This window comes from Natator depressus, chromosome 8, assembly GCF_965152275.1.
Source record: "Natator depressus isolate rNatDep1 chromosome 8, rNatDep2.hap1, whole genome shotgun sequence".
Classification (NCBI taxonomy): domain Eukaryota; kingdom Metazoa; phylum Chordata; order Testudines; family Cheloniidae; genus Natator; species Natator depressus.
Genome location: NC_134241.1, coordinates 21,656,196 through 21,672,152, shown reverse-complemented (window position 1 = coordinate 21,672,152; position 15,957 = coordinate 21,656,196). Strand labels below are relative to the sequence as shown.

Genomic DNA, 15,957 nt, shown 5'->3' with positions numbered 1-15,957 from the left:
TCCCTGCTATTTGAGTTAGCGAAGGTACGTCTACACATGCTGCAGTCACACGTCTGACTGCAGTGTAGACGTACCCTAGAGACTGGGGTAGCTCCACTGATTCCAGTGGAGTCCCTCCTTACTTACCCCAGCACGCATGAAAGGACACTTGTTGGGGCCTGATTGTCTGCTGAACCAGGGGTTTTACCAGCGGCTCTTTAGCTCACACACACAGTGGGGTTCACTACCTGGCATTTAAATACTGTTTGCGTATACAGATAGTGAGGGAACAACAATTAAAAAAAACCCATTATGCTTCTTTCCTGTTCCCCATGGGCACCATTTGGAAAGCCCTGTAGGATGCGGGAGCATCAGGACACTGCTGCTGGGTAGTTTGGAAGCATTTGCACCCCGCTGCTCCCCACTTTGGTGCCACTCAAAGCTAAGGATTTGCAGATTATTGCAAGCAGCATAAAGGGGCTTGTGTGATCCTTTAGCTAACCACTTATGTATCTTCATCATTAAATGGACGGAAGTAGCCTGTGCATGAACCTCAAATCCACATCTAGTGACAGTAGGCAAAAACTCCAATGGACTTCAGAGCAACTCTCTACTCACTTAGACCAGGGCTGGATGAGGGCCAGCCCATTCTCCTCCAGACTGACTTCTGTCAACTCTTTGCACCTCCAGAGGTAAATCTTCAGCTCTGTGGAGTTTCGGTTTATCATCCCTTGCCCCACACATGAGCCCCTTCAGTTCACTGGTCAGACTGATTTCTCATTTGTGGCACGGTAGCTCCAATTAAGTCTGGAGTCACGCCAGGGATGCACTTGGCTGAAGGAGTGGTGTGTTGACTAGCTTTCAATAATCCAGCTACTGGGATCATTTTCAAACAAATGAAAACTCCAGGCCTAGGGCACCTGGGGGGAGAAAAGTGCTGCTCTTCACAACAGCATAACTAAACAATGGCTCAGACCCAAGAGATTCAGAACTATACCCTGGCATTTCTAGTGCCTTTCTCTGAACTTGTCGGAAGAGGAAGGTCTTCCACTAGGTCATGTCCTTGTGGTTGTCTGCTTCTTATAGCATCAATAGAAACAGGGGTGAGGGGGTGCGTTATGGTCACTGTATACTGAACAAACAGGTCAGTAGTTTGTACATGCAGCTAGTTTGCAGTTCCACATTGTGTCTGGGGAGTTGCACAGTTTGTGCATGTAATTACGTGGCTTAAAGAAATACAAAGAGCTGGTATTTATTGTCACCTGTAGGGTTCAGAATTAACATTCTATCAAGGTGAAATGGGACACTGTGCTGCTCCAGACAGACGTTCTGAGAAACCCCAGGCACTCACACTGGGAAACTTCTTCACAAGCACAAGGCCTATATATTTTTTTAAAAAAAAAGTAAAATTTTGCAGAATCAGAATCTGCCAAGGAGGCCGGATAATACTTAGCTGGGAGTGGCTAGGAGTAAGACACCCCAACCTAGTCCAAAAAGCACTTGTGGCTTTTACCCACACAAAGCTTCAGCCCTAGAAAAGCCAGACTGAAGGCTCCAGCATCGGATGTGGATGGGCAACATACCTTTCCTCATATGAGTAGCCATGCTGAAGTCAATGCAACAGCCCACATGCCTAGAGACTAGCTGCATAAGCAAGGGTCTGCTCTTGCAGACCCTGATTGCAGTTTGGTTGCGGAGTCAGTTGCTATCATATTTAGAAGTGAACTTGGAGCAAGACTAAATTTAAGACATTTTAGTGACTCAAGTCATTTTTCAACCAGTGAAAATCCAGACTAGCCATTAGAGCAGGGGACTGGGAGTCAGACTTCCTAGATTCTACACTGACTTCTGCCATTGGCTCAGTGAGAGATCTTGGGTCAGTCACCTCCCCCTGACCCTGCTCAGTGCCTCAGTTTCCCCATTGCTAAAAAAAGGATGATACTTCATGTCTTACAAGGATTTGTTGTGAAGCTTAATACCCCCAAGCATTTTAAAAGTGTGTAGATGAAAGATCCAGGAGAAGGGCTAATTATGTATTTTCTAGAGTTCCCAAATTAGGTTGTTTTTACTGGCATGAGCATCACACATGTGGACAGTAGGGATGCGCGTGCACACATACTTTAAAGAAAGTGTGTGTGTAAGATTTAATGGATGTTAACAAGAATAGCTAATAGAAATGTATGCAGTGGTGTAGTCCTATCGGTCCAAGGATATTAAAGGGACAAGGTGGATGAGGTAATATCTTTTACTGGACCAACTTGTGCTGGTGAGAGAGACAAGCTTTCCAGTTTACACAGAGCTCTTCTCTTCCGGTCTGGGAAAGGTACTCCAAGTGTCACAGCTAAATACAAGGTGGAACAGATTGTTGAGCTTAAGCAGTTAACACATATGTCAAGGGACCACTTAAGGTCAAGTGGCCTGTTGACACCCCTCCAGTCAAAGAGGAAAAAAGATGGGGGGGAGGCAGCTGGGGGTCATTGTTAGTGGGTTACAGGTTGTTGTAACAAGCCATAAATCCAGTGTATCTATTCAGTCCCTGATTTTTAGAGTCTAGCTAAATTATGAATTCAAGCTCCTAAACACATCTGTTGAAGGTGTTGTGGAGGTTTCTTCTGAAGATGAGGAGAGAGAGTTTTGTAAAAAGAGTTTACCCACAAGTGACAGGGTGTTTTTCTCTTATTTTCCCCATGTTAATCACTGCACTCTGGAATGAACTGTCTGGGGTAAACATCTTTAACAGTCCCTTGAAATAGATGTTAACTACTCATGCTAAACTCTTTTCAACCCTGTATTTAGTCCACCCTATATCTGTTTACACTATGGACCTTACAGTGGCACTGCTGCACTGGTGTAGCTGCATGATCTCCCGTGTAGCTGCTCTATGCCAGTGGGAGAGAGCTCTCCCATTGACACAATTAAACCACCCCCAACGAGCAGTGGTAGCTATGGCAGCGGGAAAGCATCTCCCACCCACATAGCGCTGTCCACACCAGCACTTTTGTTGGTGTAACTTATGTCACTCAGAGGGGTGTTTTCCACACGTAAATTATACTGACAAAAATGCTAGTGTAGACACAGCCTCACCTACCTTGTCTCTCTAATAGAGATAAAAGAATACAGCTGCCTTCACACTGATTCATAGAAATGGAAAAGCCCCATTAGGTTACCTAATCCATCTCCTGCCATTGGAGAATTGTTCTCTTCGGTATATTCTCCAGTGTGTAATAGAGAATAGCTGCACAAATTCAAAACATGAGCTATCCAGATAATTATTAACAGATCATTTAAACTCACACAAAACATCCCCAGTAATTGAATTGCATATAAAAAATAAATTAAATTCACACAGCTAGATACACAAGGGTTTGATGGTTGCTTTAGAGACCTTGAAGTCTGAGGATGGGGAGGCGCCTGAGAGAGATTATTAGCAGACTCTCTGAAAGGTTTTTGTGGTTTGTTACAGCTAACCAAGGAGAAAAAGCAAACTGAACTCTTCTGAAATGGACAAGTTGCAGCTGTCGGTCCACTGGTCAGAAGGGGGCTATTGTTTTGGATTTTCTTTGGCTGAGTAAAACAAAACAAAGAAAATACACTATTGTGTATATTCACAAACAGCGATGCCATGCCTGACTGCCCCTTGCGCAATGTAGAACAGGTCTGTTCACCTGCTATGGGAGACCCCTGCAGCTCAAAGCCATAGTGTGGCAAGTGGCTCCATCAGTGTTGAATTGCCCAACTTTGATCAGTTCCTATACCAGCCTTTGTCCCCCTTACCTCATCTGCTCTACAGCTATATACAAACACACAAACCCGCATTGTTTCCCAATCTGGTTACAAACATGGTTCCAATCTGTAGTATTGACTGGATTGTAACCATAGCCCATAGCTTTATAGGTACTTGAGACAGATTTTGCCCAGGTAAGGATTACAGGTTTGGGTCATTTGATTAGAGGCCAAATTATAATCTCATGTACAGTGTAAATCTGGAGTAGCCCCATTGAAGTCAATGGAGTCACACCAGTGTAAATCTGGTGCAATAGAGATCAGAATGTGGGTGTATATTTACAACCACTCGCTTGAGAGCACTTCATGATGTCTTAAACAATGAATGAAGAGAGAGGGCTGAAATGCCCTTTTAAAGGAATAGCCAGCCAGGGTGCAGACCTGCTGAGTAATGTATAAAAACAAACTTAAGACCAAAGGAGCGGGAGTGTTCAGATTACTCAGAACCCAGAGTAAACTCTTTTTCAAGCCAAATGCTGGCACCGGTCTCTTCAAAACAAACCCTGTGGAGTGCAGAAAGCAGCAGGTTTGCCTGGCCTCAGTGCATGGCCCTCCCCTTAGATAGGGGACAAGGGCCCAGGAGACCACAGAGACTGGAGCAGGGAGCTGCTCAGTGGCACAGTTCTGGAGGGCAAGCCAACACAGAGAGCCAGACCCCCTGTCAGGAGGGAAATGCGTCCCCCACCCCCCTGTAGTCTCTTTAAGCCCCCAGTTAAAGCTGTCCCAAGGGACATGCATTTCCGGCACTGGGGTTTTCTTTCCTGGATTGGTGTTGATTTTGGGAAACGAAAGGATGCAAATAGCTCATGAATAAAACCCACAGACAAGGGGGCTTCAAAGAGTCTCCGGGAAGCTGCAGCCGAACAGACAAGGACAGAGGTTTCCATCACCTCCTCTGGGAGGCAGAGGACAAACACGCAAACAGGAAGGGCTCTGTGGTATGGTAACACAGCTATTTATGCCTTCAAAGCACTCAGTGACCAGCTCTCTAGTGAGCTGTCCCAACCCCCAGCGAAGGAAAGGTGGGTCCATATCCTTAGCCCTATTTTGAAGATGGGGAAACTGAGGCAGACAGCCACGTGTGATACTTATACAAAGGGGGGACTGCCATCTAACTAGCGATGCCCTCACAGAGGTGACCTTAACAGAAACGTTCTGGGCTCATCAGAAGATTTCTCAGTGGAGTTAAAACGAAGGGATACCCACTGGGCAGTTGGATCTCAGGAGCTACCGATAGGCTGCTGAGGACAAAAAGCCATCTCTACAGGCACTAAGAGAACCTGGAGGCAACATCAGGAAACCCTCCCAGGCCGAAGCTTCCTCACTGCCAGAGCCATTAGCTCATGGTGCTGGGATAAGATCCAAAATACTGGGTTTGTCTTTGCTTACCCACCTCTCTCTCCGAAACCCTTTGGCTCCACCGTGCCCTCCCCATCAACCTCAAGCTCCAGGACAGCTAAGATCACCGCTAATTGTGTTCACTGCGGTGGAAATTCTGCACACTCGGCACTCCAGGGCTCAGTTACTCCTGCCATCATTACAGCTGGCCCCCTGGCATCACTTACTGCTGAACGCTGCAGAGACAAGGGCATGGCCTCGATGGTTAGCAAGGCACAAAGGTGGATCTCTAGAGATCCTGTAGGGCTTGAGTATCCTCTGGAAGGGGGTGGGGACCCTCCACTTCTATTAAAGTCAATGGGAGTTGAAACCACTCACAACCCTGCAGGATTAGGCTCATATAGATGTCACACAATATCCCAGTATGCTTAGAGTTAAATAATCCATCTTCAGGAGAGAACAGCTGAGGAAGGGGGAAAATAAGACACAGAAAAAATATGTTTAGATTTGGAAGAATCAGTGAGGGGATATGGGGAGACTGGTCCAGACTTCCATGAGCTGCAGAGCAAAAGGCTTTCACCAGCTGTGGCCAGAATGGATGAACAGAAAAGATGAAGCTGTCGCTAGAGCAGCAGAGGATGGAGCAGAGTGAGATCCAGCCCATGAGGTCAGCAAACCCATGGAGAGTTTAAAACCTCCTCACCCTGGGCAGTTTCGACCTAGAACCTGAGAATGAGTGGGGAGCCAAAAGGGGCCATGTATACAAGACACACAGCATTTGTGCAAATGACTTCTGAGCACCACAGGAGAGCAGCACAGAGTCTGTCGATGGCTCAGCCACCCTCAATAGCCCAGAGTGGGAGCTCCTTTTCGGAATTCTTTGCCAACCTCGGATTTTTTCCTGAAGCGAGGAGTTCCCGCTATACAGAGTCTCAGTTTAAAATAATAAATTTTTAAAAAAGCACAAGAAGAATTTGGAGGCACAGAGTTACATGAAAAAGTTCCCCAAAGCACCACTTTCTATGCCTGGCAAAGGCTGGCATGTGCAGCAGGCATGCACTGACACTGCACCCAACTAAACAGTGTTAGCAAGTGACCAGGAGCCCAAGGGCTGCTCTTAGTTTACACAACCTGGATCTAATTGCAGCACAGCCACCACAGCACCCTGCACCTTGAGCTAAGCAGCTACTGAAGAGCAGGATGCCGTGGCGAATGTGTGCAGGTAGCACTTTGCTCACTATCAATACACAGCATTGGTGTTTCGCAGGGAAAGTTGACATATTAGAGGGCCACAGAGAAAGCAAAGCTGCATGCTTGGGACAGCAGTGTGGTAGAAGGAGATTCTCCCATGAATGACTGTGCACACTGAAGGGATACTGTGGCCTGTGATTTGTGTTCCCAATAGATTCCTTCCAGCCCAGCTGAGAGCAGGATAAGGGTATTTTCTCAGCCGAGACAAGCCCTTCCCTTTCCGCTCATTGCGGAATGCCATCTGAAGAATCAGGTGCAGCATCAAGGTCATGGATTTCCTATCAGCTTAACCCTTCCTGTGCTGGAGAGGACAAGCCAGCTTATAACATTAACCAGGAAAAAACCCCAAACAAAACCAAGACACTGTATAGTCTTGGACGCATGCGGAGATTTCTGATTGGCGGTCACTGATGTCACGCAGGTTTATAGACAACAGATCTGGGCATTTCCAAGTCTGCATTTAATTTCAGGACGCAGTGCCTGCTCAGGGGACAGGAATTGGGGTTGGTGGTGTGCGTGGTAGCTTCTATTCCTGACTAGAGCAAGTCCTAAGCAGGTTTCTATCCCATGCTGTGCTTCAGTTCCCCCACTCTGTAAAACGATACTAGGCCGCTACAAAGTATCAGCAATGAAATTCAAGCCCCTTGAAATGAGATGTCACATTTTGGTTTATTTCATTGAATTTTACTAAAAACTTGCAAAGTTCCAGGATTTTAAAAGTTCAAAAATCCAGAAGCACCCCCCACCACACACACACTAGTCGAACCTTCCTTTCTAATGAATTACCAGGATGTCTCCCTGCTGTTCTGACTCTTGATTAGCAAAAGACATTTGGCATCACCCAGCAGTTGGGTTCACTGCGGTTCTGCTTTCAGGACCGAGTGTGTGAAAACAATGCTGTTGGAGGAAGAAAATCCATGGCATTTGTAAAATTTCTAATTGCAAAATTCATTACAGCAAAGATTAATTTTCACATCAGACTATATGAAACATCAATAGTCTCACTTATTTCCAGGAAAAGCCTGCCTTTTTTTTTTTTCCGCAACAAATGTTATGAAAAGCAAAATGTTGGGGCCACAGAGTGACTCAGAACTAAACTGCAAATACAGGGGAGTGAGAGGGTTGGTGAACCTTCTTAAATAATACACTTATTTATTTTCACACAGTGCTGGACAAGCCTTTCCTAGTGCCTAGAGGGAAGGATAAGGTTTAAATGAAGAGTGCTTTGAGCTCCTTGGCTGGAAGATGCTACAGAAGGGCAAAAAGATTTTAGTACTGTAAGTGGATGAAAGCCAATGCAGTCTCTTTGGCCTCATGTGGGTATCCACCAGTCCCAGGTGGCGTGGATGAACTCTGCTCATCAGACTTTTTGCAAGCTTGATGGGGTAGCGCACGGAGCTGTTTATTCATGCCGTGTTCCAGCGCGGCTGGGCTTGCGTCATCTACTGCAGCTGAACAACAGAGTCAGAGGGCCTTGACGCGAACAGAGTGATCATTCTGGAGAGTAGCATTTCCAGGTTACAGTGAGCTCTGGAAACTGGGCAGCGTTTCCACACAACACTTTATGCAGGACAGCCCTCTGAGTGATAAGTGGCCTGCCCTGCAATAGCCTGAGGAGTGTGGAACAAAACAGATATCCATTGCCAGCAAATAGTAAAGTGCACAGGCCTGCTCATGGCTTTTCCCCAACCCAAGTAGTCACCCTCTATTGATGTGAGGAGGCTGGCAACGTGCAGGATGGTATCACTCCAGATATCCAGACTGAGGTGCTGGGGAGGGAACCCAGCCACTGGAGTCACAGCTGTTCCTCTTTTCCCAGGATGGTCCTTTCTGAAATTTATTTGAAACTAGTGCTCTAGCAAAAGGCACTCAGGACAGAAAACTTTGTCCTAATTAGAGATAAGCCTGAACCAGAACCCCAGATCTAAATACTGCCACACTTGGGGCTCCAATCACATCTCTAGTTACAACCTCCTCTGATCCAGCAGATGCAAAGTAAGGAGAAGATTGTGGCTTAGGGATCTGGAGCTAGAGGAGCTTGAACTCAGCACTGAGCAGAAGCTGAGCAGCAGGGCATGGCTAGTTGCTGCTGGCCACTGCTGGGGTGGTATGTGCTGCCTTGTATGAGAGGATGATCAAGGATTCAGGAGTGTGAGGAAACGTGGTGGGGCACTGGAAGGTGGAGTCCCTCCACGGAGGTGCAAGCCTAGCAGGAAGCAGGGCCAGCCTCATGGGTGGGCAATGCCGGCAACAGCTCAGAGCACTGTGACCAGGGGCACTATGGTCAAGAGCTGTGTTTCTCAAACTGGTGGGGTCCCAACCCAAAAGGGGGTCACAAGGCTATCGTAGGGGGGCAGTCAGGAGAGTGGCAGCTGGACACCCAGCTCTGAAGGCAGCGCTGCTGCCAGCAGCAGCAGCGCAGAAGTAAGGGTGGCATGATATTGTAAAGATGGCACCAAAATACAAGCTCGCCCAGGGTGCCGTTTCCCCTAAAGCTAGGCCTGGCAGGAAGTCTTGTTTACAGAATGAGCTGCTGAAGTTACTGGAGATCCTAATGTCTGGGTGACGGTGGGCTCCTTGTTGCCTGCAGTTCCATTCACAGTGCCTGCCCGATTACCTTCATCTTCCCCTGGAATTGCTGCACTCCAGGCTGATGTTCTAAGGAGCATATGCAGCAATGGAAGCCCACCCAAAAGGATGGGCTTCCATTGCTCTTCTCTGGTTTGCACTGAGCTATAAAAAGCGGCTGCCTTTTAGTCCAGTTAGAATTGCAGTGGCTTAGTTTCCAGAAGAAGGAATGGCTGCAATGTGGGGGAGAGCTCTCCACTTGCCTTGGAAACCAACAGCTGGGCTGATACAATATTTCTCACCCCCCCCCCCACCCTCTCCACACGCCCTTCTGCGGGGCTGCATTTTAGTAGAGGCTGGGATTCCTGCAGCAGAATTTTAGGCAGCAGATCAAGTATGATCCAGGGTCCCTCCCACCAAGCCAGTGCCTCCTTGTTCCTGTGGTGAGATGAAGTCAACTTTAGCCCTGGTGCATCTCTACTGGCATCAGTGGATTTACACCAGGAGGAATTTGGCCTGAGAGCTGGAATTTTAGAGAAGCCAAAAAGTCAGGAAAGAGCAAGTAATGGCAAGAAGCAATGGGTCCACGAGGGCTGTATCCATAGCTATCTAACACAATGCTCAGATTAGTTGCTTGTGCTGGCCTGTCTCTTGTTAAACTAAATGGCCCCCTCCCTACACCACTCATGGCTTATTGCTAAAGACTCAAAAACAGGAACTTGTCAACAAGGGAGATCAGTGCAAACACATGCGTGCACACTCAGAGCATTATTACACAAATCACAAGAGTTTTCAAGTTCCACTGCTCAGGAGCTTACAGGAGGGAGCAGGAAAGCTGGACCCTTCCCTGGGGACAAGAGTTTTCCCACACACCCTCACTTGCAAAGCATTTGGCTCACCTGGAGCATGAAATCCAGTAAGGCTAAGGGCCAGAGAAGCACTAAGCAGGGATAAGGGGCAGAGCATGTGTGGCATGGAAGCAGCACTGGATGTGGCTAGAGGGCAGAACATAGGCAATGCAGGGGGGACATGACTTTTCTATCCAGGGTGGACATGACTTTTCTATCCAGGGTGAAGGACCCAGCCCTGCAGTTAGGAAAGGGGAGCCCCAGGACACATCTGAAGTTTCTCTCCAGTCACTGATGCTCCTTCCAGAAACCACACAAAGCATGGAGGGCTCTAAGAGCCTGCAGATGATAAACAGAAGGGCAGCAGGACGTTTAGATTAGCACAGAGCAGCCCGGGTGCCAATGGCAATTTATTGTAAACATGAAAGGAGAGAGTGCAAGTGCTGCTGAAGTTACCATAGAAGGCACCTAGGAGAGAGAAGCAGCAAAGCAGAGCTCAGCACAGGCAGACCTCAGCCCCTACTTGGAGAGTCACAGCTGGTATACACTGAAGAGTTACAGCGGCATAGCTATGTCTCACAGTTAAAAAGCCCTTAGCACAAGCCCCATGATGAGTCTGAGTCGGCTGCCCTGTGTCAGCCATGGCTGTCTAATTGCAGTGTAGACAGACCCTCAGAGTGCCCAACTGGAAACTCATCTTACTAGGGAACCCCCTTAGTAGGGAAATGCTGGCATTTCACAGACATTCAGCCACATTTTTAAGGGGCCACTGATTTCAAATGTCTGTTCGGAGATGCCTGAGAATCAGGCCTTGGGTGTCTCAAGTTGCACACTCAGGATCAGTGGCCTCTTTTGGAGGCTGTGTGTATCAGCCCTTTAATTCCTTCAGCCCATTAGTTTGTTAATCTGCTGGTCACAGGAGTGCAAATGTTAACACCCAGCAAAGGGGATACAATGGACTCCACTGAAATCCTCTGAAGTGAGGATGGGGAAAATTAACTTCTTTTTTTAAAATTCAGGCTGTGGCTTCACAAGCCCAAATAAAATGGCCACATACAAGGGGTTACAAGCACAGTACTGTGTCAGCTGCATACACCTCAACCCCTTCCTTTCCCGTGAGGTTAGGATTAGCCCCATTGCACAGGTGGGGAAACTGAGGCACGGAGAGGCAACATGACTCTTCCCCCAATTCCCAGAGGAAGTTAGTGGCAGAGCTTTCTGTAGCCTGATTCCCAGTTCCCTGATCTGACTCCCTAGACAGACACATGGTCCAAGTGGCCAAGGAATGACCCTTGAGCACCATTCTCAGTACGGTCCTGAGCACCACACACCCAGCAAGGCTACCTCACCTGAGAGAGCACCCCTGACCCAGCTGTGAGAAGTAGTCCCAGCTCCTTTGCTGACTAGGACAGGTCCCTATGCCAGATGGCTGTGCAGCAGATAGGGTGACCTGAGTTAGTTAATGAAGAAGAGGGCTGTCAGTCTTCCCCCCAAGCCCCATCCTTCACGGTGGACAGGCAGTCAGCTCTGAACACTGAGCAACCTTGCAATGAAAAATAATAATAAATCCCAACACAAGTTTCCACTGAGGAAACACCACCCATCCTTTTACATAAAGGGAAGGGAAACACTTGACCCTCAGAAGATTTGTCTGCTGCTAATGCAGGGCTCAATCCAGCTCAGAGCATTCCCACTTTTCACAGTAGAAGTGACCCCTTTGGGAGGCTCATTCTCCTAGTCTCTCCTTCATCCCACTGGCCCTGTACCAATGCTCTACAAAACGCTAACAGTGCTTACATTGGAGTCATCTTGCCTTTCTGGTCCAGGGATGCTCCTCCCAGATCTGAAAGTTGGGATCTTCATCACAAGTTGCTGGGTCAAGCAGATTTATTTATAACTACAAATCAAAGCCAAGTAGCTAAATGAGATTGGCTCCATAGACAGATGCAGGAATGCATATACATAGAGGAGATATGTATAGCACTTCCAGAAAGGATCAATAGCACTCCCATCTGAGAGCTACCCCTGCTCTGTCCTGGGTCAGGAAGCACCTTCCACAGATGGTCTCAGATGGCACTTCTCTCCTGGGCTGATTCACTCAATACAGAAACACAATCCTATATTACACTTGAATGCAATTATTTTTCTTACTGTTCTTATTCATCCCTTAAATTCTTAAAACATTTTTTAACAAAAAAGCTAGGCTACTTTCCATCATTAATTTCTCCCAGTTTGAACAGTGAAACATGGACCCTAAAGTCACTAACTTTTGTTTCTAGTCAAGGTTGCTCTCAGCTTCTCCAGCACTAGAAGAATACTGTGATATTTGTGTTGCCGACACTAAAGGGGAAGGCTTATTAGTTAAAGCTGCTGGCTCTGTAATTTCCAAAAAGTTTCAAGGAAACATCTCTATTGATCTTAGGTTTTTGTTAAAAATACATACAGAGCCTGGGCCAAATCTTGAAGTCCTGCTCAGGCAAGAAATCCCTATTGACTGCAATGAAGATATTGTCTGAGTAACGCCTGACTTAAATCAGTTTAAAGAGCCTCAGGGTTTGGCCCCGTTAGTCTGGGGATATATTGGGCCCAACAGCCTCCCTTTAAATGGCTAAGCCGAGGAGGGGAGCTGGTTTACAGCCCACCGCGCAGTGAGAATGTAGGACTCAATCTTCCAACACGGTCACGCAGCTCTTGATCCGCGAGCAGCCCCCCCGACCCCAGCGGGGCCACCCCCGCCAGCGAACGCCAACGCCCAGAGCACAACGCGCGTCGGCGCAGCGCCCCAGGCAGCACTGGGCCAAACAGCCCATCGCGGAAGGATCCGCCGCTGGGATTAGCGGGGCAGCACAAAGCACGTGTCTAGGAGCACAAGGCCATTGGGTGCCCAGGTGCCAGGCAGCGCCACCTGGCCGCAAGGACGCTGCTCGGGTTTCCCAGCCGTGCCTGGGTCCCTCGGAAGCGCCTTAGCGACGGGAGACAAAGACACCGGGTCGGCTGCCGTGCCAAGCGCTCCAGCCCCCCTGCGGTAACAGCCTCCCCACAGCGCTCTGGCTGCAACCCCCGCTGCCAGCCCGGGCGGGCGCTTGCTGCTGCCCCAAACACGCACGAGGCCCCCTGGGACGGGACCCAGCCCCTCAGCAGACCCCGGCGCGTCCCGCAAGCCGGATGCTCCCGCACACAATGGGCGGCCGCCCCCCGCGGAGAGCAGCGGTGGGTGTGGTAAGGCCCTTTCGGGCCAGGGGGTGGGAGGGGATCGGACCCTGTGCTGGGTGGTTATGTCCTGGGCCTGCCCCTAAGTCCCGGGGGTTCTGCCCGGGCTGGTGCAGGCACCTTCCAGCCCCGGGGCCGCAGGAGCGGTGCCGGGCGCACGCCGCGCTCAAAGCGAGGAGCAGGCAGCAGTCCCCAGCGCCGCGATCCCGCCGGCGGCTGGGCGCTAGGGACCGGGGCTGTTCCCGGGAGAACCCACCGCAGCGCCCAGACGGGGCACCTGCTCCCCGGCCCTGCCCGACAGAGCCAGTGCCCGCAGCCCCCCGGCCCGGGCTAACGCACCCAGCCCGTGCGGGGCAGCACGGCCCCGGCGCCCGGGCACAGCCCCGAGCGAGTTGCGCTTACCGCTCAGCCTGTCCATGCTGCCGACGGGCGCGAGGCGGCAGCGAGGGGTGCAGGGTCCCGGCCTGGAGCGCCCGGTGTCCGGCCAGAGGATGCGCCTGTCTCGCCTGGCACAGAGACGTCAACCTTTAAACCAGCTGCCCCGCCCGCCCTGCGCTTCCCCGGCTGGGTGCGGGGTCTTAGCGCCCGCCCAGCCCGGCCGCCGCACCAGCGGCACGACCCTGCGCTAGGCGCAGCGGGGAGGACACCTCTGCCGCCTCCTGCCCCTCCTCCCCCCCACATCTCCCCAGCCAGCCCCCGCCCAGCCACCTCTCCGGCCCCCATATTCCCCCAGCCAGCCCCCACCCCACCCCCTGCTCCTGCCCCCCAGCCAGCTTCCCCACCCCAGCCACCTCTCCGGCCCCCACATTCCCCCCAGGCAGCCCCTCGCCCTGTCCCCCACATTCTCCCCAGCCAGCCCCCACTCCAACCACCTCTCCTGCCCTCCCCATCCAGCCCTCACCTCTCCACTGCTCCTGCCCCCACATTTCCCCAGCCAGCCCCTCATCCTGCCCACCTCTCTTGCCCCCCACAGCCAGCCTCACACCCTCCCATGCTTCTGCCCCCCAAGGTCCACCCCACAGCCACACCTTCCACCCACACACCTCTCCTGCTCCCCCACAGCCAGCGCCTCACTCCACCCACACACTCCCCAAGCGCTTCCGCCCCCCTGCAGTAACAGCCTCCCCACAGCGCTCTGGCTGCAACCCCTGCTGCCAGCCCAGGCGGGCACTTGCTGCTGCCCCAAACACCCAGCCCCTCACCCCAGCCACCCAGCTCTCCTGTTCCCCCCTCTGAGCCAGCAGCACCTCACCCACCCCAATCCCTCAGCCTCTCACCGAGATCCCTAGGCACCGTGCTGCAACAACCTGTTCGCCATACACACACCAGCTTTTCTCCCCCTCCCCAATACCTGTCCACCGGCAAAGCTCAAATGTGGTGGGGCACTGAGCAAGCCAAGAGGAACGCAAGCAAGCCGCAGATCAGGCAGAGCTGGACAACGGGGGATACTTTTAACAAAAAAACAACTCTTGTTTCCTGAGTCAGCACTTTTACTGTACATAGCCTGCCTTATTGGAAATCCTGGGGTGAGTGCAAGTCTGTGTGGGGTGGAGGAAAGCTGAGTCTAAAATGAGGGGCAGTGATCAGGATGTTCTCCCCCTGCCCTTACACTAACCCCCTCCCCATACTCCCCCTTACCCATTTCCATAATGATAGAAGCAAGGCTTTCCTAGCCTGAGAAATAGGCCAGCTTTCAGTTTCCTCCCAGGTGAAACCCTAATCACTCTCCTTTCCCGCTGCTGTGCTTCTGTAACTCCCAAGCTGCTCTTCCTTTCAGGGTTCTGGGGTGTTTCCCTTGTACTCTGGATCTTGCATCACAGCTGGGGTGACAGGCGACACCTCACATGGCAGGCAGCATCTGGAGTAGTAGAATTCCCATAAGTACACAGTCTGTGTGGGAGTGAAGCCTGAGAAGTTCATCCTGATCTGGGCTGGGAATTCGTCACCTGCTTATCTTCTGCTGGCTTTACAGGATGGATCAGCGTAGGGCATGTTGTTGATAATCACTGGGACTGAACAGGCACACCTGGCAGTGCTCCTAGAATGCTTTTGTGAGGTTCAAGGGTGCAAGGGGTAGAGGTCAGCCACCAGCCAGTAACATTGACGCTTCTGGGCCCCAACCTGCGCAGACAAAGGGACTGGCATGTTTTGAGTCCACCACACCCAGGTGTGTGTTTGGGAAAGATGGATTTGCACTGTTGTCTACCCAGAATAGATGAACATGGACAGTGTCAGCGGAAACTCCCCCCACGACACTGCCTTCCCTATGTTTCAAAGTCGTTCTGGAAATACCAGCTCTGTCCAGAGAAGTTCAGACTCTCAGGTCTGCTGGTATCTCAGCCCCTGTGCTGAGATTGCAAACATGGGGGCCAGTTAGTGTTTCTCCTGGCAGTCATTTCCATGATGTGCACATTTGTCTGCAGAGAACTCCCAGACTCATGTCACGGGACGTTTCAGATCCTTGTGACTTTTAGGCACTACCACTCCCAGACCAGAGGTGAATGAGTGATACAGAGGCAAATAGCTCCATAGCCCATTAGCACCCCCAAGAGCCAACTATTCCCCAGAGGAGCCAGCTGCCTTCCCAGACACGCTCCCTCCCCAACCCCATCCGGGAACCCAGATTACTTTCTTTTCTCAGAGCACATTGGGTTTGCTGCAGCTAAACTGCAAATAGATCTTTTCCTCCAATTCAAATTCTGGTTAGTGGTGGAGGGCACACTCAGGCCACAGCCTTCAAAGCAACTATAGAAATGGCCAGCTGGGCCCAGACAGGCTTGTGGTTGTGGCCTGCAAAGCACTAAAATTAGCAGATTAGAACCAGCCAGAACAATGGTCTTCATGGAAAGGTTTTAATGCCCCCACCTCACCCTTCTCCTTGTGGTGAGCTCCTGGGGGAGCAGAGCATAAGGCAAACACTGCTCGCTGCAGGGACTGGCTCCTTCTTAGAATTCAGTAGGCTGCCTCGCTGGAGAAAAGA

The 15,957-nt window shown here is 50.6% G+C and overlaps 1 protein-coding gene across 2 annotated transcripts in view; it reads right to left on the bottom strand.

Moving 5' to 3' along the window:
* The window catches only part of AFAP1L1 (actin filament associated protein 1 like 1), a 55,310-nt gene extending 41,806 nt beyond the window's left edge, over positions 1 to 13,504 (bottom strand). The window contains exons 1-2 of one of the 2 annotated variants that reach the window (XM_074962103.1): positions 13,380 to 13,466; positions 11,565 to 11,664 (exon numbers count right to left, since the gene is read on the bottom strand). Coding sequence is in view for 1 of the 2 variants with exons in the window: in XM_074962104.1 (XP_074818205.1) it covers positions 13,380 to 13,395 (16 nt within the window). In the remaining variant the exon portion in view is untranslated. Of the gene's footprint in view, positions 1 to 11,564; positions 11,665 to 13,379 lie in introns of both variants that reach the window. The other variant, XM_074962104.1, reaches the window with a different exon arrangement.
* Positions 13,505 to 15,957: the final 2,453 nt, after the last annotated feature.